This window comes from Macaca mulatta, chromosome 1, assembly GCF_049350105.2.
Source record: "Macaca mulatta isolate MMU2019108-1 chromosome 1, T2T-MMU8v2.0, whole genome shotgun sequence".
In the NCBI taxonomy this organism is placed as follows: Eukaryota; Metazoa; Chordata; class Mammalia; order Primates; family Cercopithecidae; genus Macaca; species Macaca mulatta.
Genome location: NC_133406.1, coordinates 215,716,190 through 215,742,205, shown reverse-complemented (window position 1 = coordinate 215,742,205; position 26,016 = coordinate 215,716,190). Strand labels below are relative to the sequence as shown.

Sequence of the window (26,016 nt, the reverse complement as noted above, 5' to 3'; positions counted from 1 at the left end):
ATCCACCTGCCTCAGCTTCCCAAAGCGCTGGGATTACAGGCATGAGCCACCGCACCCAGCCAATATTTGAAATTTTCTGAGCTTCAGATTTCTTTGAATTTAAAATGTCCCAATTAGATATTTAGCATTTCATTCAACATATAGAAAAAACAGCAATCTTTCTATCTGGAGTTTTATAAAAATATATCTATTGCAGTGATAACAGTATTGTGGTCATTTAAGTTTTTATCTTTCAGAGATACATACTAAAATATTTATAGATGAAATTACACATCTAATATTTGCATCAAAATAAGAGTCATGAAGAAAGTAAATGGAAATAAAGATGAAGCAGGACTGGCCATGAGTTGATGATTGTTGAACAGGGTACTGGGTATATGGGATTCACCAAAGGTATTGGATGTATGGAATTTTCCATAATAAAACGTTCTTTCAGTGTTTGTAGAATAGAAGCATGTATGTGTATGAACAAATGTATACATACAAATATTTGTTTTAAATAATAGATTTAAAATGTTAGGAATTCTAATCCAAAGCATTTTATTGCTTTTTAAAAAGGGAACTGCACATGGTCAGTATCATGGGAGAATAGCTCCACTCCTTCCTGACCTCGGTCACAGGCCGCCATGAGGAGAGACTGCTCCAGCCCTCCAGTGGCCACTGCCATCTTCCTCATCACTGTCCGTGGCTTTGGAGTCCATAACCCCAAGTGGCCCCTGAGTCTAGACTCTATCAAATTCCACAATGATAGCAACAATGACTGCATCTGATGTATGCTGCTGGCAATCTTAAGCCCAAAATGCTTCAAAGATTAAACAGCCATATACATTTAAAATACATAGAAAAATAATATAATTAGAATGTATACAAAGTAGATTATTACAAAACAACTTCACTACAAGAAATACATCTTATATCCAAACACAAAAATGTGGAAATATACATGAAAGGATATATGTTTAAGAAATCACATTTTTATTTCTAAATGCTGAGTGAGAAGGCATAGACTACTAAATTCTGGATTACTGATAAAATTTCAAAAAGAACTTGATTTTGCTAGCAGAAATTTTTACCCCATTCTCAAGCTTCTATAAACAGTTCTTGAAGAGATTAGACAGCTGTTCCTCTTTCCAAATTCTGTTTAATTTCAGCTGTGTATTTCCCATAGAATCTTTCGGCTTTCTTGTTGAATTTGGCATTCCTTTCATTAATGTAGTCGATATCTGCATCATCGTTATAAGGACGTCTCCGGCTATATTTGTCTCGTTTTTCAATCCTGGAGAAAGAAGAAAATTTACAAAATTCAAAATTGCCTTCTCTTTTGATCTTAATAAAACGTGACCAAACAGGAATAAAATCTACATTTAGACTAGCACACATTGTGAGGGCTGGAGGAAACCAGGCCAGTTTTCATCACATTCAAGTTGAAACTGAATTAATGGCACAACTCAGAATATGAACTGTGAAATCCAGTAAATACAACAAATTCATCTTCAGAATGCTAGAGCAATCATCCCTTGTTGGGAACTTGACTGTACTGAAGAACCACTTAAAAGAAGATAACTATTGGCTGGGCATGGCGGCTGTAATCCCATGCCTGTAATCCCACTATTTTTGGAGGACAAGGCCTCCCAAAAGGTCCTCTGGGAGGATCACTTAAGCCCAGGAGCTCCAGACCAGGGCCTGGACAACATAGGGAGACTCCATCACTATAAAAAAAAAAAATTTAAATACATTTTCTAAAAAAGAAGATAACTATAACAATATTAAATAGGCCAGGCACAGTGGCTCATGCCTGTAACCCCAGCACTTTGGGAGGCCAAGGCAGGTGGATCACCTGAGGCCAGGAGTTTGAGACCAACCTGGTCAACATGGCAAAACCCTGTCTCTACTAAAAATACAAAAATTAGCCAGGAGTGGTGGCACACGCCTGTGGTCCCAGTTACTCAGGAGGCTGAGGCAAGAGAATCACTTGAACCCGGAAGGCAGAGGCTGTGGTGAGCCGAGATCATGACACTGCGCTCCAGCCTGGGCAAGAGTGAGACTCTCTCTCAAAAAAAAAAATTGTATTAAATAATAACCACAGCTAATACTGAGGGCATAATATGTGCCAGACACTTTTTTTTTTTTTCCTGAGATAGGGTCTCGCTCTGTCGCCCAAGCTGGAGTGCAGTGCTGCAATCACAGTTCACTGCACCCTCCACTTCTTGGACTCAAGTGATCCTCCTGACTGAGTCTCCCAAGTAGCTGGGACTGCAGGCACACACCACCAAGCCCAGCTAATTCTTGTATTTTTTTTTTTTTTTTTGTAAAGACAGGGTTTCGCTATGTTGCCCAGGCTGTTCTCAAACTTCTGGGCTCAAGCAACCCTTCTGCCTCAGCCTCCCAAAGTGTTAGGATTATAGGCAGGAGCCACCACACCCAGCCCGGACACTATTCTTAATACTTTACATGTATTAACTCTTAAAATATATTTTCATTCTGTTCTACCTAATAGTCACCTCTATCAGTATTAAGAAACACAAACCTAAGTGAAGAACATTTACTACCACATTCTTGCTTCTTCAAATCAAACAGGGGAGTGGTTGTTAAAGTAAAACACTTAAAGAAGGATCATTTTTTTAGACCTTTCCTCTTCAATAGTAACAATTCAATTTCATCAATATTCTGCATCTCCATTCCAAATCAGATATATTCAACCCATACTTGCTATCCATCCCCAAACCACTATAGACAGGTCAAAAATTAGCAAGTATAATTTCTATCTTGTGAATTCATTCTAAGCACATCAGATTTAGGTGCATATTCCAAGTGCATTTTGTCATGAAGTATTTACAACGTCAGGCTGCTCTACTGAATGCTTACTGTTTTTCCAGATCTATGACCATCCTGTCAATTTCCTCTGTGGAAGGCACATGTGTTCCATGAAGAAGACTATTGGATGTTGGGAAAAACTCTTCTCCACTGAAAAGACAGCAAAATGAACTTATGGTAACACTATAAATGCTCCATTTTCTTTTTTTTCTTTTTTTTTTTTTTTTGAGACGGAGTCTCGCTCTGTCTCCCAAGCTGGAGTGCAGTGGCCCAATCTCGGCCCACTACAACCTCCGCCTTCTGGGTTCAAGCGATTCTCCTGCCTCAGCCTCCCGAGTAGCTGGGACTACAGGCATCCGCCACCACTCCCGGCTAATTTTTGTATTTTTAGTAGAGACGGGGTTTCACCATATTGGCCAGGTTGGTCTCGAACTCCTGACCTTGTGATCCGCCTGCCTCGGCCTCCCTAAGTGCTGGGATTACAACTCCTGACCTTGTGATCTGCCCACTTCGGCCTCCCAAAGTGCTGGCATTACAAGCTTGAGCCACTGCGCCCAGCAAATGCTCCATTTTCAAATTTCAAACTAAACTACCATACACGATAAGAAAGAAAATATACACATGTATTTACTGTGAGATCCTACTTTAATTTTTTCTTTAAAAAAAATACAGGTTGGGTGCAGTGGCTCTCGTCTGTAATCCCAGCATTTTGGGAGGCCAAGGCAGGTGGATCGTTTGAGGTCAGGAGTTCAAGACCAGCCTGGCCAATACGGCAAAGCCCTGTCTCTACTAAAAATATAAAAATTAGCTGGGCGTGGTGACACACACCTGTAGTCCCAGCTACTCGGGGAGGCTGAGGCAGGAGAAGCACTTGAACCCGGGAGGTGGAGGCTGCAGTGACCCAAGATCGCCCCACTGTGCTCCAGCTTAGGCAACAAAGTGAGACTCCGTCTCAAAAAAAAAAAATTTTGTAATTAAAAGAATAAAAATAGGGTCATGTGGAGGCTGGGCACGGTGGCTCACGCCTGTAATCCCAGCACTTTGGGAGGCTGAGGCAGGTGGATCACCAGGTCAGGAGTTTGAGACCAGCCTAGCCAAGATGGCAAAATCCTGTCTCTACTAAAAATACAAAAATTAGCTGGGTGTGGTGGCAGGTGCCTGTAATCCCAGCTACTTGGGAGGCTGAGACAGGAGAATTGCTTGAACCTGGGAGGCTGAGGCTGCAGTGAGCCGAGATCACACCACTGCACTCCAGCCTGGGCAACAGTGCAAAACTCCATCTCAAAAAAAAAAAAATAGGGCCATGTGCAGTGGCTTATACCAGTAATCCAGGCACTTTGGGAGGCTAAGGTGGGCACATCACCTGAGGTCACGAGTTCGAGACCAGCCTGGCCAATATGGTGAAACCCCATCTCTACTAAAAATATAAAAAAATTAGCCAGGCATGCTGGTGGGCACCTGTAATCCCAGCTACTTGGCAGGAGAATCACTTGAACCCAAGAGGTGGAGCATGCAGTGAGACGAGATTGTGCCACTGCACTCCAGCCTGGGTGACAGAGCAAGACTCTGTCTCAAAAAAAAAAAAATAAAAAATAAAAAATAAAAAATTACAGAATTGAAAGGAACCTAAGTCATCAACTCCTCCAACACCTTCACTCTACAGATCAAAGAGCCAACAGGCAGAGAGGCTCCAGGACTTATCAGATGTCACAAAGTGCTAGGGACAGAGGTGGGATTAGAGCTCCATCCTGAGGTTATTTCCTTTTCCACTAAAGCAAACTGCCAAACTACAGCAGCCCACCACCTGTTTATGAAAAGAGGATTCATTTATGAATCCTCTGCAGCCGCTTTTGCACTGCAGCAGCACAGCTGAGTAGCTGTGACAGAGATTATATGGCTCACAAAGCTGAAAATATTTACTATCTGGTCCTTCACAGAAAAAGTTTACCAACCCCAGCACTAAAGCATTATGCCTCCTAAAATATCTCAGTAACTACAACAATCAGAGTGTTAACCAATCAACAACCAGTCTTAGAATGCCCAGTTAAGAAAAAAACAAAAAACAAAAAACAGGTGATTAATTGCTGTGAAGCAAGCAATAAACAGTGCTGTCAAAACAGAGACTAGGCCTGGCACAGTGGCTCACACCTGTAATCTCAACCCTGTGGGAGGCCAAAGAGAGAGGATCACTTGAGGCCAGGAATTTGAGACAGCCTGAGCAACACAGTGAGATCCCGTCTCTACAAAAAAATTAATTAGCCAGGAATTGTGGCACATGCCTGTAATCCTAGCTACTGGGGAGGCTGATGTGGGAGGCTCCCTTGAGGCCGAAGTTTGAGGTTACAATGAATTATGATGGATGGTGTCAATGCACTCCAGCTTAGGCAACAGAGCGAGACACTGTCTCTTTAAAAAATAAAATAAAATAAAAAAACCAGAAGGGCCAGGCAAGGAAGGGCCAGGCACAGTAGCTCACACCTGTAATCCCAGCACTTTGGGAGGCCGAGGTGGACGGATAACTTGAGGTCAGGAGTTCAAGACCAGCCTGGCCAACATGGTGAAACCCCATCTCAGCTAAAAATATAAAAATTAGTTGGGCATGGTGGTGGGCACCTGTAATCCCAGCTACTCGGGAGGCTGAGGCAGGAAAATCACTTGAACCCAGGAGGCAGAGGTTGCAGTGAGTTGAGACTGCACCATTCAGTGCACTCCAGCGTGGGCAAGACAGCAAGACTCCGTCTCAAAGGAAAAAAAAAAATCCAGAAAAAACAGAGACCACCCTTAGACAGCTATTAATAACCCATACCTTAGCATTAAAGTATGTTTCTATTTATATACATACACACACACAAACACACAAATATATCCACATCAGCTCAGGATGAAAAAGGACTCACTGTTTTTCTCTCAGTCTCTCATATGTTTCCATGTCAGGTTTGATCTGCTTGGTCAACCGATGATACTGGCGTAACTGGGCAGCAGCATAATCTAAAAATATAAAATCAGAATCTGAGATAATATATTTCCTTGTTTGGACCTTCCTATTGAGAGAAAAATCTAAATTATCATAGGTAAGTATCGTTTATCCAAAATGCTTGGAATCGGAAGTGTTTCCGATTTTTTTCAGATTTTGGAATATCTGCATTATACTTAAACTCAAAATCTGAAATGCTCCAATCAGCATCTCCTTTGAGCATCACAGCATCATGTTGGCACTCAAACAGTTTTGGATTTTGCAACATTTTGGATTTCAGATTTTCAGACAAGGGACACTCAATCTGTGTGAAGTAATATATGCCCAAAACACTATTCTAAGCATAGCTTCTATCCTGAAGATGCTGACAAACAGACTTTGATAAATTTTACCATCAAGTATTTAAAAATCCGGCTAACTGAAGCACAGCCTTTTTTTTAACTTCTGTCCTAAGAGACGTATTTGTACTTTTCTTGGTCTTTAGGCCTCATCAAGAATATCCCATGAAGCACAAGAGGCACATCCTTTCTTGAAACCAGAAACAATGAAGGAAATGACTAACAGCCCAGTCAATAAAGTTCAATAAAGGTCAATCTGACCTGAAAATCCCAGATCAGGGTTTTTCCTCTTCTTTTTCCTCTCCCATTTTTCTGCATCTTCTGCACTGATCTCCAGCAACTTCACTTTCTCATAGTCTTCTCCTCTTGATGCACATTCCTAAAAAGAAGAAAAAAGCTGACACCTACAATTATGATACAAGCAATAATTTCATCTACTTTACATCAAGAAAGATCCAATAAATATTAACCAATATTTTAATAGTTTTTTTTAGTTGGAGTTTCACTGGCTCTGTCACCCAGGCTGGAGCTCAGTGGTGTGATCTCAGCTCACTGCAACCTCCACCTCCCAGGTTCAAGGGATTCTCATGTCTCAGCCTCCCAACTAGCTGGGACTACAGGCACATACCTCCATGACCGGCTAATTTTTGTATTTTTAGTAGAGATGGGGTTTCGCCATGTTGGCCAGGCTGGTCTCAAATTCCTGACCTCAAGTGATCTGCCTGCCTCAGCCTCCCAAAGTGCTGGGATTACAGGCATGAGCTACTGCACCCGGCCACTGTAATAGTATTTAAAGGAAATTTGGAAATACACTATGGTATATAAGTGAGCACATGATACTTATTGAGTGTTAATCAGGTGTCAGACCTTGTTTTAAATGTTTTACATGCATTAACTCACTGAATTCATAATGAACTCAAATAATTATTGTTACAGTTCCTGTTTTATTGATGAGAAAACAGAGGTACAGAGAAGTCAAATAAACTCACCCCAAGTGTCACAGTCGGTACTGAACAGAACCAGAATTTCAATTCTGGCAGCTTGGCCTAAGAGCCAGTGTATTCAACCACCATGTTGTAGTGTCTTGATACAACAGAATGATTGACTAAATCACTTATGAAGATAAAACAGTTCCTAACCTTTTTCTTTTCTTCTTCCTGTAGTTCCCACTCCAAACGAGCTTTTTTGGCTTCCCAATTTGCAGGTAATTTTAGTCTTTTATCTTCTTCCACAACTTCCTGGTGATTTAATTTACGAGCTTCATTCTAAAACCGTAACACAAGAAGTCTGTCAGCTAAAACATGAAAATAAATCCAGATACATTTTGCCTTCTTTGAGGAGGGTCAGGCAGGACATATTAATAAGGTGACCCCATTTTATCCTAAAAGCAACAGACAGCCATCATAGTATTTTAAGCCAGGGAATGGCCTAATAGGGTCTACATTTTTATGTAATCAAGAAAAATGTGTTGAGTTGCACTGGTTTGCTGTTCCAGAGCCCTGGGGGTTAAAATCAGCTTTGCCTCTATTGAGTTGTGTGGTCCCTTTTTATTGGATCAGAACAAGGTTTTGCAACATTGGGGACCATACTATAGTGGCACTTAAGTAGACTTTATTTGGCATTAATATTAAATCGGACAGGCACGGTGGCTCACGCCTGTAATCCTAGCACTTTGGGAGGCTGAGGCAGGTGGATCACCTGAGGTCAGGAGTTCAAGACCAGGCTAGCCAACATGGCGAAACCCCGTCTCTACTTAAAATTCAAAAATTAGCCAGGCATGGTGGCGCACACCTGTAATCCCAGCTACTCGGGAGGCTGAAGCAGGAGAATCACTTGAACCCAGGAGGCAGAGGTTGCAGTGAGCCAAGATTGCACCACCACACTCCAGCCTGGGTGACAGAGCAAGACACCTCAAAAAACAAAATTACATCACATGATGTGAAAGACACTTTCTTTTTTTTTTTTTTTTTTTGAGACAGAATCTCACTCTGTCACTCAAGCTGGAGTATACTGGAGCATCTCAGTTCATTTCAACTTTCGCCTCCAGGGTTCAAACAATTCTCCTGCCTCAGCCTCCCAAGTAGCTGGGATTACAAGCATGTGCCACAATGCCTGGCTTATTTTTTGTATTTTTAGTAGAAACAGGGTTTTGCAGTTTGGCCAGGCTGGTCTCAAACTCCTGGCCTCAAATGATCTGCCCGCCTCAGCCTCCCAATGTGCTGGGATTACAGGCATGCACCACCACACCGGGCCTCAATTATCTTTTAATCCTGATTCAAGAAAAATGCCTCAATTTGGGTTAGAGGATTTAATACCTATCTTAATGCCTCTAATGCTTTCCAAGTTCCCCTCCTTTTAAAAATATTTTCACAGTTTACATTGGCAAATGAAAAATGAAAGGAATTTGAAGTACCATTGAAGAGTCTTTTTTTTTTGAAGCTTGGGGTAGCGGGGAGAGGTGTCTATTTTTAAATAAACCTAATTGTATAAAACAAAATGAGTATATCATCTTAAGGAAAACTTAAGTTAGACATTTCTTAGGTCATAAGCTGGTGGCAGTTTGTCCATGAAGCCCTGCCTCCTAATTTCCAAACATGTGTTCCTTACACAATCACTCTAAATATTTAAGCATGTCCTTTTAATTGTTTATTAGATTAACTTTCCCTAGGCAAAGAGAGATACTCCTCCCAACTACCATCCCTAGTATATTCTTGGCTCTGGAAAAGTCCTGCAATTAAAGACACCAAGAACACACGTATGGTCAACAAAGTTGAGTCTGTTGCATAGAAGAAGAGAGCAAACCACGGAGAACTGTGGGCATTTGAGTGAAAGGGCGTTAGGAGGGGCTCGTTCCAGGATTTGGGTTTGTATCAGGTGACTGGGGGGAGGGTTAAGGATCTGGATTGAGTACTGTCAGAAAGCAGAGGCTTTCTACAATTAGGTATCTTAAATTTTTATATAGGAGGCAGAAGTAACGGAGACTAATGCTGTATTTGGTAATAACTGTCACTGGTGTTAGCCAGAATAAAGAAATACGTGGTCATCCTTGTACTTCAAGAAGTCTTCTTTGTTTTGTCTCACTACAACAGTCAGAGTGATTTTGGGGTTTTGTGAACCCATGGCCTGTCAGGTCACTCCATGCTGAAATAGGGGCTGCTTTTCTCTTTCTCAGCTCCAACTGCAGCCAGCTATTTGCTGGACTCTTATCCCTAATACAAATTTTCTTTGAATTTGTTCCCTTTGCTTGGATTCTCTTTCTCTAACTCCTTTAGTTGTCTGGCTTTCAAACAGTAGTTTAGGTGTCACCTATTACGAGGCACCCCCTGGAGACCCACAAACTGCATTCATCTCTCCTCCTCTGCACTTCCAGGGCACTTAAGACATCCGATTCCCTATCAACTGGCTGAACTACCACGCTGTAGACTTTCAAAGGTTTCCCATTATTTTTTAAATTTTCTTTTTATTCTTTTCCCCCAGAAGTCCTAGAGACAGATGATTATTTTCTCCCTTTTCAAACAGATTCTGATAGAAGATTATTTTTTAAATCAAGTGAACCAGGTCTCTTACTGACACAAGTTTCTTCCTGTCTCTAGCTCTACATATTTCCCTAGGTAAAATGAAGAATTTGTTAGAATCACAGAGCAGGGAGGTTGTTAGTAATGGAGACTCGCAAACCTAACCCAGATACATTAAATTGGATGTGGGTAGGAGGGGGGCTAGAGTGAACAGGTATATTTTCAAAAGTTCTCATAACGATCCCCATGTGCTGCCAGGGTTGAGTACCACCGAACAGAGCTTTCCTCTCAGATGATCCTGCTCTGTTGGTCTGTCAGACGCAGTGGTGTGGCTTCCTCGTCCCCTCTACAAAAGCGCAAAAGCTTGGCCAGGTGACGGATCTGAGCCGGCCTCCAAGACTACTCACCCGCAACAGGTGCAGCTCCCGGAATTTGCGCAGTCTCTGTTCGCGCTTCTGAGCGGCCAGCTCTGCCGCCGCAGTGAGGGACCCCTCTTCCGCGCTGTCCACCAGCACCTGCGGCAAAGAGAACTGGCTTCAGGCAGAGCCAGCTCGGCTTCTCCCAGGACGGCCCAGGCCGAGTCCCCGCCGGTCCCCACAGGCTGGGCCTAGGGCCTCCACGGCCGACTTGATCCCAGTGTCTGAGCCTCCTTGAAGCGAAACTAGACTTCGCCTCCACCTCTCTCCAGGCCGCTCCCCGGAACCCTCACCAACAAAACCCCCGGTGTAGAGTCGCTCGAACTCACCTCGGATGCAGCGACAGCCGCCATCACAACCTTTCTCTCTTCCCACTTCCGGCAACAACATACAGCACTTCCGTCAGCCTTCAGACAACCGGGCCGATGCGTACAAATGAGCTACCATAAGCCCCGCCCCTTCCGGGCGGCCTCCGGAAGTTGGGACCCTTTAGCTGTGAAACGTTTTGGATTGGGCAGGGTCTCGCGCAGCCGCGAGAATCCGCGTGGGCAAGGACAGCGGGAGTTGAGTCGCCAAGAAAAGGGTTGGGAAGAGCTCAGAATCGGAGGACTAGAAAAAAATGACCAAAAGGAGTCTAATAGAAACTCCCCTACTCTGAACGCTGTTCCTGGAAACCGCCTTTTCAAAGAGTGAGAGAAATCTAACATGGCTCACTCCAACTTGCTTCTAGCCTCGCAGGGCGGCTGTCTTCGCTCATTCCTGGGCATAAACCAAGCTCACCATGGGAGAATTTATAGTTTAACTTTTAAGCAAGGATGAGCATAGTCCCTCCCTTAAACAGTCCCCCGCCTTGTTCGGGGGCTGAAACTGCCTTTATGAAATTAATGAAAGACCGGGAGGTTAGGTATATGAGGGGCGAATTCTGCTAAAATGTAGTAAACGATAACCAGCCATTGTTTCGGAGGACATCGGATGTGTAACTTCCCCAATTACTCCTGTAGGTAACGTCGTTATTGTAGAACCTAAGATTGGTCTTTTGAGGCATTTTTGAGACTTTCGCATTCTGGCAACTAAGTGACCCCACCTGGACTCGTGACTCATGACCCAACCGCTTCCTCTGCCCCACTCCTCCCCCAAGAGGCGGGCTCAGCTGTTGAGGAGTGTAGTCCACACCCCTATGATTGCATCTCCAACCAATCAGCAGCACCCATTCCCTGTTGCTCTGCCCACACCAAACCAGCTGAAAAACACTAACCTCTGGGCTGACCCTTCAGGAAAACTTACTTGAGTGGTAACCCTTCTTCCCTGAGGCCAGCGTCACATTAATACAACTCTATACTGCAGTAGCACTTCTCAGTGAATTGGTTTTGTCTGTAGTGGGCAGGAAGAACCTGTAGTGCCATTCATTCCCGTAAGTGGAAAGTTCTTTCCGTTTAGAGCTTAGCATGTTGTCACCTTCTCCAAGAAGCAGGTCTTGGCCAGGTGTGGTGGTTCATGGCTGCAATCCCAGCAAATTGCCGGGCCGAGGCGGGAGGATTGCTTGAGCCCAGGAGTTCAAGACCAGCCTGGACAACAAAGTGAGAATCAGTCTCTAAATTAAAAAATAATACAAATAAAAAGAATTTTTGTTTGTGTGTGTGTGTGGTTTTTGTTTGTTTGAGACGGAGTCTTGCCCTGTGACCCAGGCTGGAGTGCAATGGCACTGATCTCGGCTCACTGCAACCTCCGCCTCCCAGGTTCAGACAATTCTCCTGCCTCAGCTTCCCGAGTAGCTAGGATTGCGGGTGCCTGCCACCATGCCCAGCTACTTTTTGTATTTTTAGTGGAGACAGGGTTTCACCGTGTTGACCAGGCTGGTCTTGAACTCCTGACTTCGTGATCCGCCCACCTCAGCCTCCCAAAGTGCTGGAATTACAGACGTGAGCCACCGTGCCCAGACATAAAAATAAAGTTTTAAAAAAAGAGGCAGGTCTTCCCTGACTACCGTCTCACTTTTAGTACTGTCACTATTTTAATTCTTTCCAATTGCATAAGTTTTCTTTTTTGTCTGTCCATTTTCTATTTTCCTCATCAGCGTTATTACTGGAGAACAGCAGGGTCCACCCATCTTGTTTACTCTTACATGCTCAGTGGAGAGGCAATGCCAGAATTACTAACAGTGCTAAAGTTATTAAGATAATTCAGTAAGGTGCTGGATATAAGAGGAATATATGAAAATTATTTTTTTCTGCACTAACAACTACTAGTTAGATACAGAAATGAAAAAGTAATCCCTAAAATGAAAAGATATCTAGGTACAAAATGTAAATAGTAACATAAAAATAAAAAATACTTTGAAGTAAATGAAATCTGAATAAATGGCGGATAAGCTATTTTCTGGTTGGAAGACTTAATATCATAAAAACAATTATCACAAAGGAGTATCTCAAATGAGTTTATAAATGTCACATTATTCCCATCAGAATCTCAGTGGGTCATTGTTTTTGTTTTTTGGAACTGTAAAATAATGTGGCAAAAATCTTAAAAGTTCAACAACACACTGTGTTGTTAAGACCGAAGAAAGATGAATCCTACACATATTGCTGATAGGACTGAAGATTGATTCAATCCCTAGGGAAGGCAATTTGGCAGTACCTGTAAAACTTAAGGCATTTACTCTTTGACTCAGCTATCATAATTCTGGGAATTTATGTTACAGTTACACATGTGTGAAAGGAAAATAAATCTTGGGGCCCCAAAATCACTAAGCCAAAGGGAAAAGTCAAGCTGGGAACTGCCGGGGCCGGGCGCGGTGGCTCATGCCTATAATCCCAGCACTTTGGGAGGCCGAGGCGGGTGGATCACGAGGTCAGGAAATGGAGACTATCCTGGCTAATATGGTGAAACCCCGTCTCTACTAAAAATACAAAAACAAAATTAGCTGGGCGTGATGGTGGTCACCTGTAGTCCCAGCTACTCGGGAGGCTAAGGCAGGAGAACGGTGTAAACCCGGAGGCGGAGGTTGCAGTGAGCCGAGATCACGACACTGCACTCCAGCCTGGGCGACAGAGCAAGACTCCATCTCAAAAAAATAATAATAATAATAATAATCGCTTAGGTTCAGAAGTTCGAGACCACCTTGGGCAACACAGTGAGACTCTGCCTCTACAAAAAATTAGAAAAATTAGCTGGACGTGATGGTGTACACCTGTAGTTCTAGCTGCTTGGCAGGCTGAAGTGGGAGGATTGCTTGAGCCCAGGAGTTTGAGGCTACAGTGAGCTGTGATCACGGCACCACACTTCAGCCTAGTCAACCAAACGAGAACCTGTCACAAAAATTAACAACAACAAAAAAAAATACCAAGGAAGGGCTTGCCTTATGAGGAATTAAAACTTAATAAATGGCTTTAGTAATGAATACAATGTGATACACAGGAAATGACACATAAATCAGCAGAACAGAATAGAAAATTTATAATGAGATTCAGTGGAAAAGTGATGCTTCATGGAATAAATAGAGCTTGCATAATTGGCCTAAATCTGCACAAGACAAAACCAGTTTCTTATCTAATAGAATATGGAAAAACAACATCGCCACAAGTCCAGAAATGAAAAATTAAAACAAGCTGGGTATGGTGGCTCACGCCTGTAATCCCAGCGCTTTGGGAGGCTGAGGCAGGCGGATCAAGAGGTCAGGAGATCGAGACCATCCTGGCTAATACAGTGAAACCTCGTCTCTACTAAAAATACAAAAAATTAGCCGGGCGTGGTGGCGGGCGCCCGTAGTCCCAGCTACTCAGGAGGCTGAGGCAGGAGAATGGCCAGGAGTGAACCCAGGAGGCGGAGCTTGCAGTGAGCCAAGATTGTGCCACTGCACTCCAGCCTGGGTGACAGAGCGAGACTCCGTCTAAAAAAAAAAAAAAAGAAAGAAAATTAAAACAATTAAATGTGGTTTTAGGCTGGGCGTGGTGGCTCACACCTGTAATCCCAGCATTTGGGGAGGCCAAGACAGGCGAATCACAAGGTTAGGAGATCGAGACCATCCTGGCTAACACAGTGGAACCCTGTCTCTACTAAAAATACAAAAAAATTAGCCACTGCACTCCTGGGCGACAGAGCAAGATTCTGTATCAACATAAAACAAAACAAAACAAAATATGTGGTTTTGTCACTCTTGGATTTTCCAGGAAATCCAATAATTATTGGGGAAGAGTAGTGCTTGTATTCTTCTTATTTTACTGTTATTAAGAATCCTGGCTGGCATGGTGGCTCAAGCCCGTAATCCCAGCACTTGGGAGGCCAAGGCAGGAGAATCCTTTGAGCCCAGGAGTCCAAGACCAGCCCTGGCAACATAGCGAGACTTCATCTCTACAAAATAAAAAATTAGCCAAGCATGGTGGCCTGCCCCTGTAGTCCCAGCTACTCGGGAGGCTGAGGTGAGAGGATTGCTTGAGTCTGGGAGGTCAAAGCTGCAGTGAGCCCTGATTGCACCACTGCACTTCAGCCTGGGTGACACAGCAAGACCCTGTCTCGAAAAGAAAAAAATTCCTATTCATTCTTTTCTCCATTCCTGCCAGTAAAATTGAGCTCTATATTACCAATTTGTTTATACCGTAAATTAAAATCTGCAAGTCTGACCTTAAAAAAAAGTAAATGTTCATAATTAACTAAAGAAGTTTCTGGAAGTGATAAAAAAAAAAAAAAAAAAAAAAAAAAAGCAGTATAGAAAGGAAAGGGAAAGATTATGTGTGGTAAAAATTGCTCAACAACTCTGATTTTATAAGGATGTATTAAGAATATTCACAGGACTTTCAACGTTACTTTTCTGTGCAACATGATAATGTATGATTTTTTAAAACTGGGCTGGGTGCAGTGGCTCACACCTGTAATCCCAGCACTTTGGGAGGCTGAGGTGGGTGGATCACCTGAGCTCAGGAGTTCGACACCAGCCTGGGCAACACGGTGAAACCCCGTCTCTACTAAAAATACAAAAAAAAATAGCTGGGCATGGCAGCGTTCACATGTAGTCCCAGCTACTCGGGAGGCGGAGGCAGGAGAATCATTTGAATCTGGAAGGCGGAGATTGCAGTGAGCTGAGATCGCACCACTGTACTCCAGCCTGGGCGACAGAGTGAGAGTCTGGCTCAAAAAAACAAACAACAACAACAAAAAACCTGTTCTGAACTGTATCATTTCTCTATTGTGGCATGACAAATTACCCCAAAACTTGGTACCTTAACATAAGTATTACTTTATAGGCCGGGCGCGGTGGCTCAAGCCTGTAATCCCAGCACTTTGGGAGGCCAAGACGGGCGGATCACGAGGTCAGGAGATCGAGACCATCCTGGCTAACACGGTGAAACCCCGTCTCTACTAAAAAATACAAAAAACTAGCCGGGCGAGGTGGCGGGCGCCTGTAGTCCCAGCTACTTGGGAGGCTGAGGCAGGAGAATGGCGTGAACCCGAGAGACGGAGTTTGCAGTGAGCTGAGATCCGGCCACTGCACTCCAGCCCGGGCGACAGAGCAAGACTCCGTCTCAAAAAAAAAAAAAAACAAAACATAAGTATTACTTTATTATTATCTCTCATAGTTCTGAGAATTGGTGTGGTTCTCACACAGGGTCTCTCATGCAGTTGCAGTCAGATTAGGGGCTGGGGCTGGAATCCTTGCAAAGGTTTCCTCACTCAGAAGTCTGGTGGTTGATGCTGGCTGTCTGCCTGAACACCCACACCTGGCCTCTCCATTGGCCTGGGCTTCCTCAAAGCATGGGGGCTGGTTTTAAGAACAAGTATCCCAAGAGAACTAGGTGGAATCTGTGTTTCACTTTTTATGACTTAGTCTCAGAGTTCACACAGTGTCTCTCCCTCCATTGTCACAGATTCAAGGATTAGGGAAACAGACTCTACTTCTAGATTGAAGGAGTGCCAATGTCACATTGTAAAGACTAGCATATACGATGGAAGATCTTCCAGCATCTAGAAAAATTCAATTAGACACATCACTTGTTCTGTTGTTAATAAATATGTATAAATATAATTTGAACAGATTTCTTATAAGACTCCAATTTTTTTAATTGTTGCCATATCCTGTTGAAAAAAAAATTGTGCTAGATATTTTCTGTCTGCCCTGTTAGAACTACTCTCCACTGGTCTCCATGTTCTGTGTCCCTGAGTGCTGGCCTGAATGGACTGCATTAGTAAACTCTCTTGCCCTCTGCCTTCCTGGGTCCTGCCAGTGCATAGTACCTATATAAGATCAAAGGTTTGGAAGAAATGAGGTCAAGGTATTTATTCCCTAGCTGGATTATGGATTTGGCATATTTATGTAGGCACCACTTCTGTCTGAAGACTATCTTCTATCCCTACATTTTCTTTTTCTTTTTTTTTTTGAGACGGAGTCTCTCTCCATTGCCCAGGCTGGAGTGTAGTGGCGTGATCTCAGCTCACTGCAACCTCCACCTCCCAGGTTCAAGCAACTCTCCAGTCTCAGCCTCCCAAGTAGCTGGGACTACAGGCACCTTCCAACACACCCGGCTAATTTTTATATTTTTAGTAGAGACAGAGTTTCACCTTGTTGGTCAGGTTGGTCTCGAATACCTGACCTCAGGTGATCCACCTGCCTCGGTCTCCTAAAGTGTTGGGATTACAGGCGTGAGCCATCGCGCCTGGCCTAACCCTATACTTTCTGGGTTCTCATTGCTGCTCCCTTCTTTTGCCTCTTTAGGGATTGTAGTAGTGATGGATCCCCCTATTGCTAGCCCCGGCATGCTTCACTCTTTGGTTTTTCTTACCCAGTCTACAACTTTGTAAGCAGTAATTACTTAGCATACATAAGCCTAGTAATATAACTTTCAAAACCTCTAATTCTGATAAGGGATCTTACTGAAAATAATTTTATAATTGACTTTATTTTTAAGAGACAGGGTCTCACTATGTTATTTAGGCTGATGTCGAACTCCTGGCCTCAAGTCATCCCTCCATTCTCAGCTTCTTCCTCTGAGTAGCTGGGATTACAGGCATGAGCCACCATGCCTGGTTTATAATTAACACTGTTTTCTTAAAGAATGTAAATACCCATAATATTGCTCTATCAAATCATCTATAACATAGAAAACAATCCTGTTACTCTGCCATATTTGCTTTTTTTTGAGACAAGGTCTTGCTCTGTTGCCTTGCCTGGAGTGCAGTGGCACAATCTTGGCTCACTGCAACCTCTGCCTCCTAGAGGATCCTCCCACCTCAGCCTCCCGAGTAGCTGCGACTACAGGCACCTGCCCCTATGCCCGGCTAATACTTCAATTTTGGGGGTTGGCACGGTCAGAGGTAGAGACAGGGTCTTGCTCTGTCGCCCAGGCTGGTCTTGAACTCCTGGGCTCAGGTAATCCTCCCACCTCAGCCTCCCAAAGTGCTGGGATTACAGGAGTAAGCCACAGTGCCTGGCCAAATATTTGTTATTTTAATAGAGGTTAAGAAATGTCATTTAAATTAACTACATTAGGCCGGGCTCAGTGGCTCATGCCTGTAATCCCAACACTTCGTAAGGCCTAGGCGGGTGGATCACTTGAGGTCAGGAATTCCAGGCCAGCCTAACCAACCGTCTCTACTAAAAATACAAAACTTAGCCAGGCGTGGTGGCAGGCACCTGTAATTCTAGCTACTCAGGAGGTTGAGGCAGGAGAATCACTTGAACCCAGGAGGCAGGTTGCCGTGAGCTGAGATCGCCCCACTGCACTCCAACCTGGGTGACAGAGCGAGATTCGCTCAAAATTTTGGGTTCAAAAAAACCCAAAATTAACTACGTTAAACAAGTAATTACACTTATTTAATTATTTATGTAAGTGCTGCAAAGATGAAAATGTATGAAGAGCTGTAACAGGGGAAACTGACTTTTCAAGTGGTAAGCTGGCTTCCCTAAAGAAAGGCATTTAAGGAAATCAGAGGAAGGAGGGGAATAGGTTTTTGTTTTTGAGACAGGGTCTCACTGTCACCCAGGCTGAGATCATGGCTCACAGCCTCCTCCTATCTCCCATACATGTCCAGGTTTCTCTACCCACTGCGCCTGCGCACAGGCCTAGCCCAATCAGACACACCCCAGGACTGCCAGGGGCGGGGACTGTCTTCTCCGCTCTAGAGGTACCCCAGGAAGGGCCGGTTACGTTTCGTCCGGAAAAGTGAGGCCCGGGGTTCCACTTAATTGTTACCGGAAGTAGGGGGAAGCATTGCCAGGGGAGGGCAGAGACTGTGACTGACCAGACGGGTGGCAGGCACTTGCCTGGGGGTAGCGAAGTAGTGGCGTTTGCGGCTAGGTCTGTCCTAGAGAAGGATGCGATGCCGGGGGAGACGGAGGCAGAGACATTGGGACTGGGTCGTCGGCCAAGGGCCTCTGAGGCCAAGCCACCGCCCCCCGAAGACGCTCCTCCTCAGGGCGAAAGCGCAGAGACCGCAAATCCTGCGCTGCTACGGAAACTGATGCAGAGTCTAGGAGACCAACTCAGATTGCCACCTGGCCAGGCCCATGCACATTGGTAAAGAAATGTTTGAAATGTGTATTATTTCCACGTTTATCTGTGTATTATTCACTTGTGTTTTCTGTGTTTAATGTGAAGCCTAGAGTTGACCTTTGGAGCTTCAGCAGCAGAGTGCTAATTTTTCTTGCAAGCTATGTAAGTAGTGAAAGGAAGGTGACAATGGCTACTGGAAATTCACCGTAGTCCCTCCTCTTCCCTAGAAGTGGTCACAATTATAGGTGCTTTCCTGTCCCCTGCTCTACTGCACAGCCCAGGTGCATTTATAGGAAAAAAACCATGGAGATGGAGACTGATCCCTAATAACATTCTATAAAATGCCATCCTTCAAAAAAACCAAATATCCTTGTAAGAAAGTTAAACCATTTGGTCAAACTATTATTTTAGGCCAGGCACAGTGGCTCACACCTGTAATCCCTACACTCTGGGGGTGCCACAGGAGCAGCATTGCTTGAAGCCACAAGTTCAAGACCAGCCTAGGGTAACAGAAATCCCACTCATCTCTACCCCCAAAAATTAGCCAGGTGCGGTGGCATAAGCCTATATGGCAGAAGCTGTGGCAGGAGGATTGCCTGAGCCCTGGAGTTGCAGCAAGCTGTGACTGACTACATTCCAGTCTGGGTGATGGAGCAAAAAACCCTCTCTCTAAAAATTAAAGAGTCTATCCATAAAAATCAGTCCACTTATTTAGACCAGCCGTCTATATTTTCCAGTTCATAAAGTGTAATACCTACTTCTTAAAATTTTATGTGCTAAAGGGTCAGACACAGTGGCTCACGCCTGTAATCCCAGCACTTTGGGAGGCCGAGGCAGGCAGATCACAAGGTCAGATCGAGACCACCCTGGCTACACAGTAAAACCCCATCTCTTATTAAAAACACAAAAAACTTAGCCAGGTGTGGTGGCGGGCACCTGTAGTCCCAGCTACACGGGAGGCTGAGGCAGGAGAATGGCATGAACCTGGGAGGTGGAGCTTGCAGTGAGCTCAGAACACACCACTGCACTCGATCTCAAAAAAAAAAAAAAAAATTTCTTTAGAATACTTTCAAAGGCATAAATGTTAACTACACCACACAGATTTTACAGCTTAATGAGGGATTCTATTTCTCCTCTTTCTGGCTTAGTTTCTTGCCTTGAAGCCCAGTATTCCATAAATTTTTTAGGGCAATTTTTCAAGTTTGAAGTATTGACCTCAACTGGGAATCCTGTTAAAATTCAGTTTCTAATTCAGCAGGTCTAGGGTAGGGACTTGATTGAGATTCGGCATTTCTCAAAATCCCACTTTGGGCCAGTGAGCCTTGGACTTGAGATTAACAAGGCTTTAATCAACACACGCCTCCTTGTATCTCTACAAAGACCCATTAGGTAATTACACATAGAATAGAGACTAAGAATTAAAACAAGAAATTTATTAAATATACAAAACAGGAATACAGTTCAATTACTGTGTCTAAAAAATTTCATTTTTACATAACCAAGAAAATATTTACAACTATATACAAAAGACTCCCACCTGTGTATAACCTTTGGTCCATCTGTGCTATTTCTCATATCTGCAAGAGAAACCTAAAATGTTAATATTTGAGTATTAAGTATTTACATCTTTTTGTGTTGGTTTTTAAATGTACAAGTACCCCTGAATGGCTCAAAGGGATAGGATAATGCTAGAAACACTAACTTGCAATAAAGTGCAGTTTTCATGCAAACTTAGCCATTAGTTTTCTCCTTTCAGACAGGTATCCACAGTCCATATGGACTTTTTTTCTTATCTATTTTTGGTGATCTTGAAGATGTCTCTTCTGTGGCAGCTTTAGCTGATTTTTGTATTGGTTTTGCTACAGAATTCTGTAAAAAAACAAATTCAGTCAGCTTCCCAAACATATAATTATACATTTTCACACAAAAAAGTACATTAAATAATCCCATATACGAGCCTTAGCGATATCAACTGTTGGGCGTGGTGGCTCACGCCTGTAATCCCAACACTTTGGGAGGCTGAGGCGGGCAGATCATGAGGTCAGGAGACGGAGACCATCCTGGCAAACACAGCGAAACCCTGTCTCTACTAAAAATACAAAAATTAGCTGGGTGTGGTGGTGTGCACCTGTAGTCTCAGCTACTCGGGAGGCTGAGGCAGGAGAATCGCTTGAACCCAGGAGGCAGAGGCTGCAGTGAGCCAAGATCACAACACTGCACTCCAGCCTGGGTGACAGAGCAAGACTGTCTCAAAAAAAAAAAAAAAGGCCAGGCGCGATGGCTCACGCCTGTAAATCCCAGCACTTTGGGAGGCCAAGGCGGGCGGATCACGAGGTCAGGAGATCAAGACCATCCTGGCTAACACGGTGAAACCCCGTCTCTACTAAAAATACAAAAAACTAGCCGGGGGTGGTGGCGGGCGCCTGTAGTCCCAGCTACTCGGGAGGCTGAGGCAAGAGAATGGCGTGAACCCGGAGGCGGAGCCTGCAGTGAGCGGAGATTGGGCCACTGCACTCCAGCCTGGGCGGTAGAGCGAGACTCCGTCTCAAAAAAAAAAAAAGATATTATCAACCAAACATACTATGAACCTTAATTGTAGCTTGATTCAAAATGTAAAGTGAAGATACTGGGGCAGCAGGGAAACACTGGACATACACAAGGTGTAATGATTTGGGGGCTTCATTTTTGAAACCGTATTTTAAAACATTGTGATTAAGGAGTATTCTGAAGATTTCCCTTTAAAACATTTCAATAAAAAAGGGGAGACACTTAAAAGAAAGGCAAAATATCGAAACAAATGTGAATGTCAGATAGGTTAGGAACCCATTGTAATGGCCACTTGTAAACATGGCTCAAAAACAAACGATTTTAATTCTATTTAAAAACTGTGTCAGTAGGCCCCCAATTATCACCACGAAGATAAAAACACAAAGATGCAAACACATCCTAAATCCAATTTTTGAGTGATCAATGCCTGGACATACTTACATTAGAACTAAAAGCTATGCTTCTTTGCTGGGAAGGTTTTTCACTAGGATTTCTAGGTCCATCTTCTGTTACGTTTTCTGACAGCTAGACAGGTCAAGAAAAAGTATAATTTTAAAACACATACCCTTGGTTTCTAAATCCTATATTAAAAAACAATCTAATTGTATACAAAATTTAATTGTAGACACAAAAATCAACTTGGATCTAACCATATATTCAACAGCTGAAGTAACAATTATTGAGTTTTCCCCTTAACAAAACTGATTTAGTATTAGGCTTAAGACGTTCTTCTCATAATTATTTTACTTCCCTGCTGGCAAATTTAAGTAATTTTTAAACTAGTTTTTAAATCAGTTTTCTCAGGTTGAATCAAGTTAACTTTTGAAAAGTAAAGCCGCATCAGAAATACCTAGCTTTAAGAAGCTAAGACATTTGCCAGTTAGGCACCTAATCGTCTGAACAAAGACCTTGTCTACTAATACTGAGCAAACCCACATCTGGGCCCAATTACAGAGATTCATTTAGATATAGCATCTTTTTTTTTTTTTTCTCGAGACGGAGTCTCGCTTTGTCACCCAGGCTGGAGTGAAAAGTACAGTGCAATTTGCTAATGCACATCCTGCACATTTGTGGAGAATTATAATAAACTTATCTGCAAATGAAGCAGGCCTCCTCTTCTGTAATCTCTCAAAACATCTGGAATATATTGCATATATTATGAAAGGGACATCTTTTTCACAGATGCCCCACCATTACAACATGTACCTTTGCTTACTTTAAAAACTGACTTTAATACTTCATACAAATAGTACCTGTCCCAAATTCTAGCATGCACATGTATCTACCAACAAAGAAAACTAAGTTTTCAGTGTGTGAACATAAACTTCAAATTAAACCTCTGATGCTTTAGCCCATGTATCAATTACCAACAGATTTTCTTCATCAATGTCTGCAGACCACATTCATGATTTCTATAAGACAGAAATAAAGCAGATAAACTATACTGTATATGCTGAGTACATATTTGTGGGAACATAATGCTGCAAATGAAAGCTACGCACTGTAAATAGCTTAGAAAACCTGGTAACAGAATCACCGAAGTACCAGCTACAATATATTAATGGTGTTATAAGAGTACAGTGTTAACTGAAAATGAAAAATTAAATGTATTTCTTGAGACAGGGTCTCACTCTGCTGCCCAGGCTGGAGTACAATGGTGCAATCTTGGCTCACTGCAACCTTAGCATCCTGGGCTCAAAGATCCTCCTGCCTCAGCCTCCCAAACAGCTGGCACTATGGGCATGCGCCACCATGCCTGGATAATTTTTGTATTTTTTGTAAACACGCGGTTTTTCCACGTTGCCCAGGCTGGTCTTGAACTCCTGGACTCAAGCCATCTGCCTCATTACAGGCAAGAGGCACCATGCACGGCCAAATAAAGTTCATTAATCTCCCATTTTCATGGGTACGACCTTGCTTATCTTCAGATCTGCTACTCTGAATTTAGCACATTATATACATAGCTAGACTTCCCAAAAAGTATAGTCTAAGGTAAATAGTAAGTGGCTTATCAGATTTGACAGTTGGCTTTCTGAACGTTTTGTTGGGACAAACCTAGAATACTTACTTCAGGCTTTGCACCATTACTTGATACACCTATTCCATGGCTTGTTTCTTTGGCTACATGCACAGTTCTGAGACTAGCTGGCAAGTCAATGTTGGTTGTTCCTAAAGCTTTCGCTGCATTGGCTTTTGCTATTTCTAACAGCTCCATTCGATCTGGAAAAAAAAAAAATTTTTTTTTTTAATTCATTAATCTGGTAGTTTTTTTCCCCCCAAGAGAACTCAGAATTACAAAATAAGCATGTTATTTTGTGGTATTAAATGTATTAGGTCACTTGTTTATAATACGTAAAGTAAGGTTGCCCTTTAACACTGGTTTGAGCTGCGCTGGTCTACTTTATAGTTAGATTTTTTTCTCCCTACTAAATACAGATAGAAAGTACCACAGTATTTGAGACTGTAAACCCCAAGCATGCGTGAGGGTTCCATATGCGTCCTGGCACCAATCCCCCGAGTGAACAGAGGGACACCTGTGTAACTTTATTCACTGAAAACTCAACTCTCCAGCTCACTTCTTGCTGAAAGAAATAAAATTCTTAAATAATCTTAGTTTTCAGTTTTCCTGACTAAAGGCCTGAGCGTCCTACTATTTTGTCTTTTTGTTGTAGCTAATTTTCTCTAGTTAATAGTGGTATTATTTTGCTTTTTCTTCAAAGATATTTCTGAAAACCAGGGTTTTCTGCAACAGATTCCTTATATGGTACAATTATCACAACCACTGAACCAATACTGATACACTCAAGTGTATTTCTACCACCACCCCCGGCTAATTTTTGTATTTTTACTAGAGATAGTGAGCTACGTCGGCCAGGCTGGCATGGAACGCTTGGCCTCAAATGACCCGCCCGCCTCCGGCTCCCAAAGTGCTGGGATCGCAGGCGTGAGCCACCGTGCCGGCCTCCTAAATCATTTAAGATACTCGACAATTCAATTGTATTCAGTAATAATGTCAACTAAAAGGCAGCGTGTTTTGATGTTGTTCTTCCCAATCTATAAATTTAAAACCTTTAATTTAAACATAACATTTAAAAGGCTCCACCACCAAGAACAGCCAGCCAATAGGAAAAAAGGTTCCCTACATCCTGAGCCATTTAACATCCGATTGACCTTTAACCCTGAAGAGACAGAATGCTGTCCACTAACTACATGTAATGTCCTCCCTCTTTCCTCCAACGAAAAAAATTTCCAGCACCAAAGGAACTAATATTGAAACTACACAGCAACTTTGGTTCCCTAACCTCCTCGTATACTGTCACCACACATTACCAAAACTAGAAAGATAAATGACCCACCCACCTTTTTCACTTAAGCGAAAGGGGGTTCTGCTCCGCGACCTCGTCCTGGATCTGTCCCTCCATCTGCTGCGCTCCTCCGGGTACACTGTGCGACCAAAGCCATAGTAGCGCCGCCCCCGCGCCATCGCGTACGCCCTTCCGTAGTACGACCTTTCCCGAGAGCGCGACCTGCTACGGGACCGGGACCGCGAAGGAGACCGGTAGTATCTCCTGGAGAAGCCGTAGCGCCTCTCTCGGTAACGGCGGCTGCGAGATCGCGACCGGCTCCGCGAGTATGACCGCGAGTAGCGTCTGTACTTCCGCTGGTGGCGCCTTCGGGAACGGGACCTTGACCTACTCCTCCGGCTCCGGCTCCGGCTCCGACTCCTGGACGAAAACCGACTCGAGACGCGGGAACGGGACCGAGAGCTTCTGGAAAAAGAACGGCTCCTAGACCGCGACGAGAGCCGGCTGGACCCGCCCGACCGCGAGGCGGAGGGCGAATCCTTCTCCTGCGGCGAGCCCGGCCACATGTCGTTCACGTAGTTGGACATCTTCCGCTGCGGCCTTAGCCTGCGCTTTCTCCGGAAACGATCCCGCAAGCCTCAACTCACGACTTCCTAAAAATCCCAGGGAGAAAAACAAGTCGCGTCGCGGAAGCGGGCGCCCGGCCACCCGGAAGCCACAGTCTGGGGCCCTCCGGGAGGCGGAGCCAAGGCGCGGGAGGCGGCCGCGGCGAAGGGAATCAGCCCTAAAAACTCCGCTCGGCGCCCTGAGGCCGCGGCCTCGAAGCGAAACGCTGCGTTCCCCAAACGCGAGCCCAGCACGTTTCCCGTCCCTCACTCCTGAGAGACCACTGCGGCGGTCCTGAGAGACCCCGTCAGCAGAAAACTTACCGTAGGCCGTCGACGCCTCCCTCACGACTGAGAGAAAGGCCCAACAGACGCCCTCCTTTCGGAACGCAGGACTAAAAGGAGCTTTTCGTGCCCACTCTCGAACAGCGAACTCCACAACCTCCACCTCCGACGTCCGGACGCGCACTGAGAGCCTACGTCAGCAGACGCGTCGAAAGTACCAGAAGCTGGCCCCCGGCGCATGCGCAGAGACGTTCCGTAGCGGGCGTGGCTCTCCTTTCGCCCAACCACCGCCCTGCCTCCTCCCTCCCCCAAGCCGCGCCCTTGCCTCCACGGTGCTCATGCGCGATGGGGCTCCAGGGGGCGGTGCTTGGTACATCCGGGTGTCCCGTTGCCCTTGGCTTTTTTTTTTTTTTTTTTTCTCTTCTGTCTCTCCCCGGTCTGAGATAATTGCGGGGCAGAAAACTTCGAAGATGGGACAGTCCCGCCTGGCGCTACACCAGACTCTGGCCTTACTGCACGGGCGGGGCTGGAGTAGGGCCGGGGGAGGAGCGGCCGCAGGCTGGAGAGGGCTGGGAGCGGGTGCCGTCTGACAGGCAGGTGCCCACAGGGTCGTTGCAGCACCCGCCGCCGGGAAGTCGCAGACCCGGCCTGAGCCTCCCTGGACCCTTCCTGGCCTCTTCCTCCTGTCCTGGGTACCGCGGCGCCGGGAGACGGCGACAGAATCCACACCCCGCCAT

At 44.4% G+C, this 26,016-nt stretch overlaps 2 protein-coding genes across 15 annotated transcripts in view; both read right to left on the bottom strand.

The window, feature by feature from the left end:
• Positions 1-523: 523 nt before the first annotated feature.
• On the bottom strand, positions 524-10,445 carry SYF2 (SYF2 pre-mRNA splicing factor). 3 transcript variants are annotated; one of them, XM_015131428.3, is made up of 7 exons: positions 10,387-10,442; positions 10,049-10,156; positions 7,266-7,391; positions 6,388-6,505; positions 5,712-5,802; positions 2,866-2,964; positions 524-1,276 (listed from the first exon to the last, which is right to left on the bottom strand). In XM_015131428.3, exons 1-7 carry the CDS (start codon positions 10,408-10,410, stop codon positions 1,111-1,113), a joined length of 732 nt encoding a protein of 243 aa, XP_014986914.3. In that variant the 5' UTR covers positions 10,411-10,442; the 3' UTR covers positions 524-1,110. The 3 variants fall into 3 exon arrangements, with proteins under 3 accessions (XP_014986914.3, XP_077825337.1, XP_077825333.1); XM_077969211.1 differs by lacking the exon at positions 7,266-7,391 and having other exon boundaries at positions 10,387-10,445; XM_077969207.1 differs by lacking the exon at positions 2,866-2,964.
• A 9,510-nt stretch (positions 10,446-19,955) lies between these two features.
• Positions 19,956-26,016, bottom strand: part of RSRP1 (arginine and serine rich protein 1) — a 28,831-nt gene continuing 22,770 nt past the window's right edge. The window contains exons 1-6 of one of the 12 annotated variants that reach the window (XR_013405759.1): positions 25,319-25,498; positions 24,445-25,042; positions 23,153-23,304; positions 21,526-22,496; positions 20,240-20,406; positions 19,956-20,114 (exon numbers count right to left, since the gene is read on the bottom strand). Coding sequence is in view for 2 of the 12 variants with exons in the window: in XM_001106934.5 (XP_001106934.2) it covers positions 20,290-20,406; positions 21,526-21,609; positions 23,153-23,304; positions 24,445-24,976 (885 nt within the window). In the remaining 10 variants the exon portion in view is untranslated. Of the gene's footprint in view, positions 20,690-21,525; positions 22,497-22,810; positions 23,305-24,444; positions 25,043-25,318; positions 25,499-26,016 lie in introns of those variants that run through there. The other 11 variants (XR_013405758.1, XR_013405760.1, XR_013405761.1 and 8 more) reach the window with 11 other exon arrangements.

Excerpts from the sequence above, each read along its gene's own strand:
- SYF2 (XM_015131428.3), bottom strand. The coding sequence starts at position 10,410 with ATGGCGGCTGTCGCTGCATCCGAG. Across the intron at positions 10,157-10,386 it reads CGGCTGTCGCTGCATCCGAG|GTGCTGGTGGACAGCGCGGA; the intron begins GTGAGTTCGAGC and ends TCTTTGCCGCAG. Across the intron at positions 5,803-6,387 it reads CCCTGATCTGGGATTTTCAG|ATTATGCTGCTGCCCAGTTA; the intron begins GTCAGATTGACC and ends TTATATTTTTAG.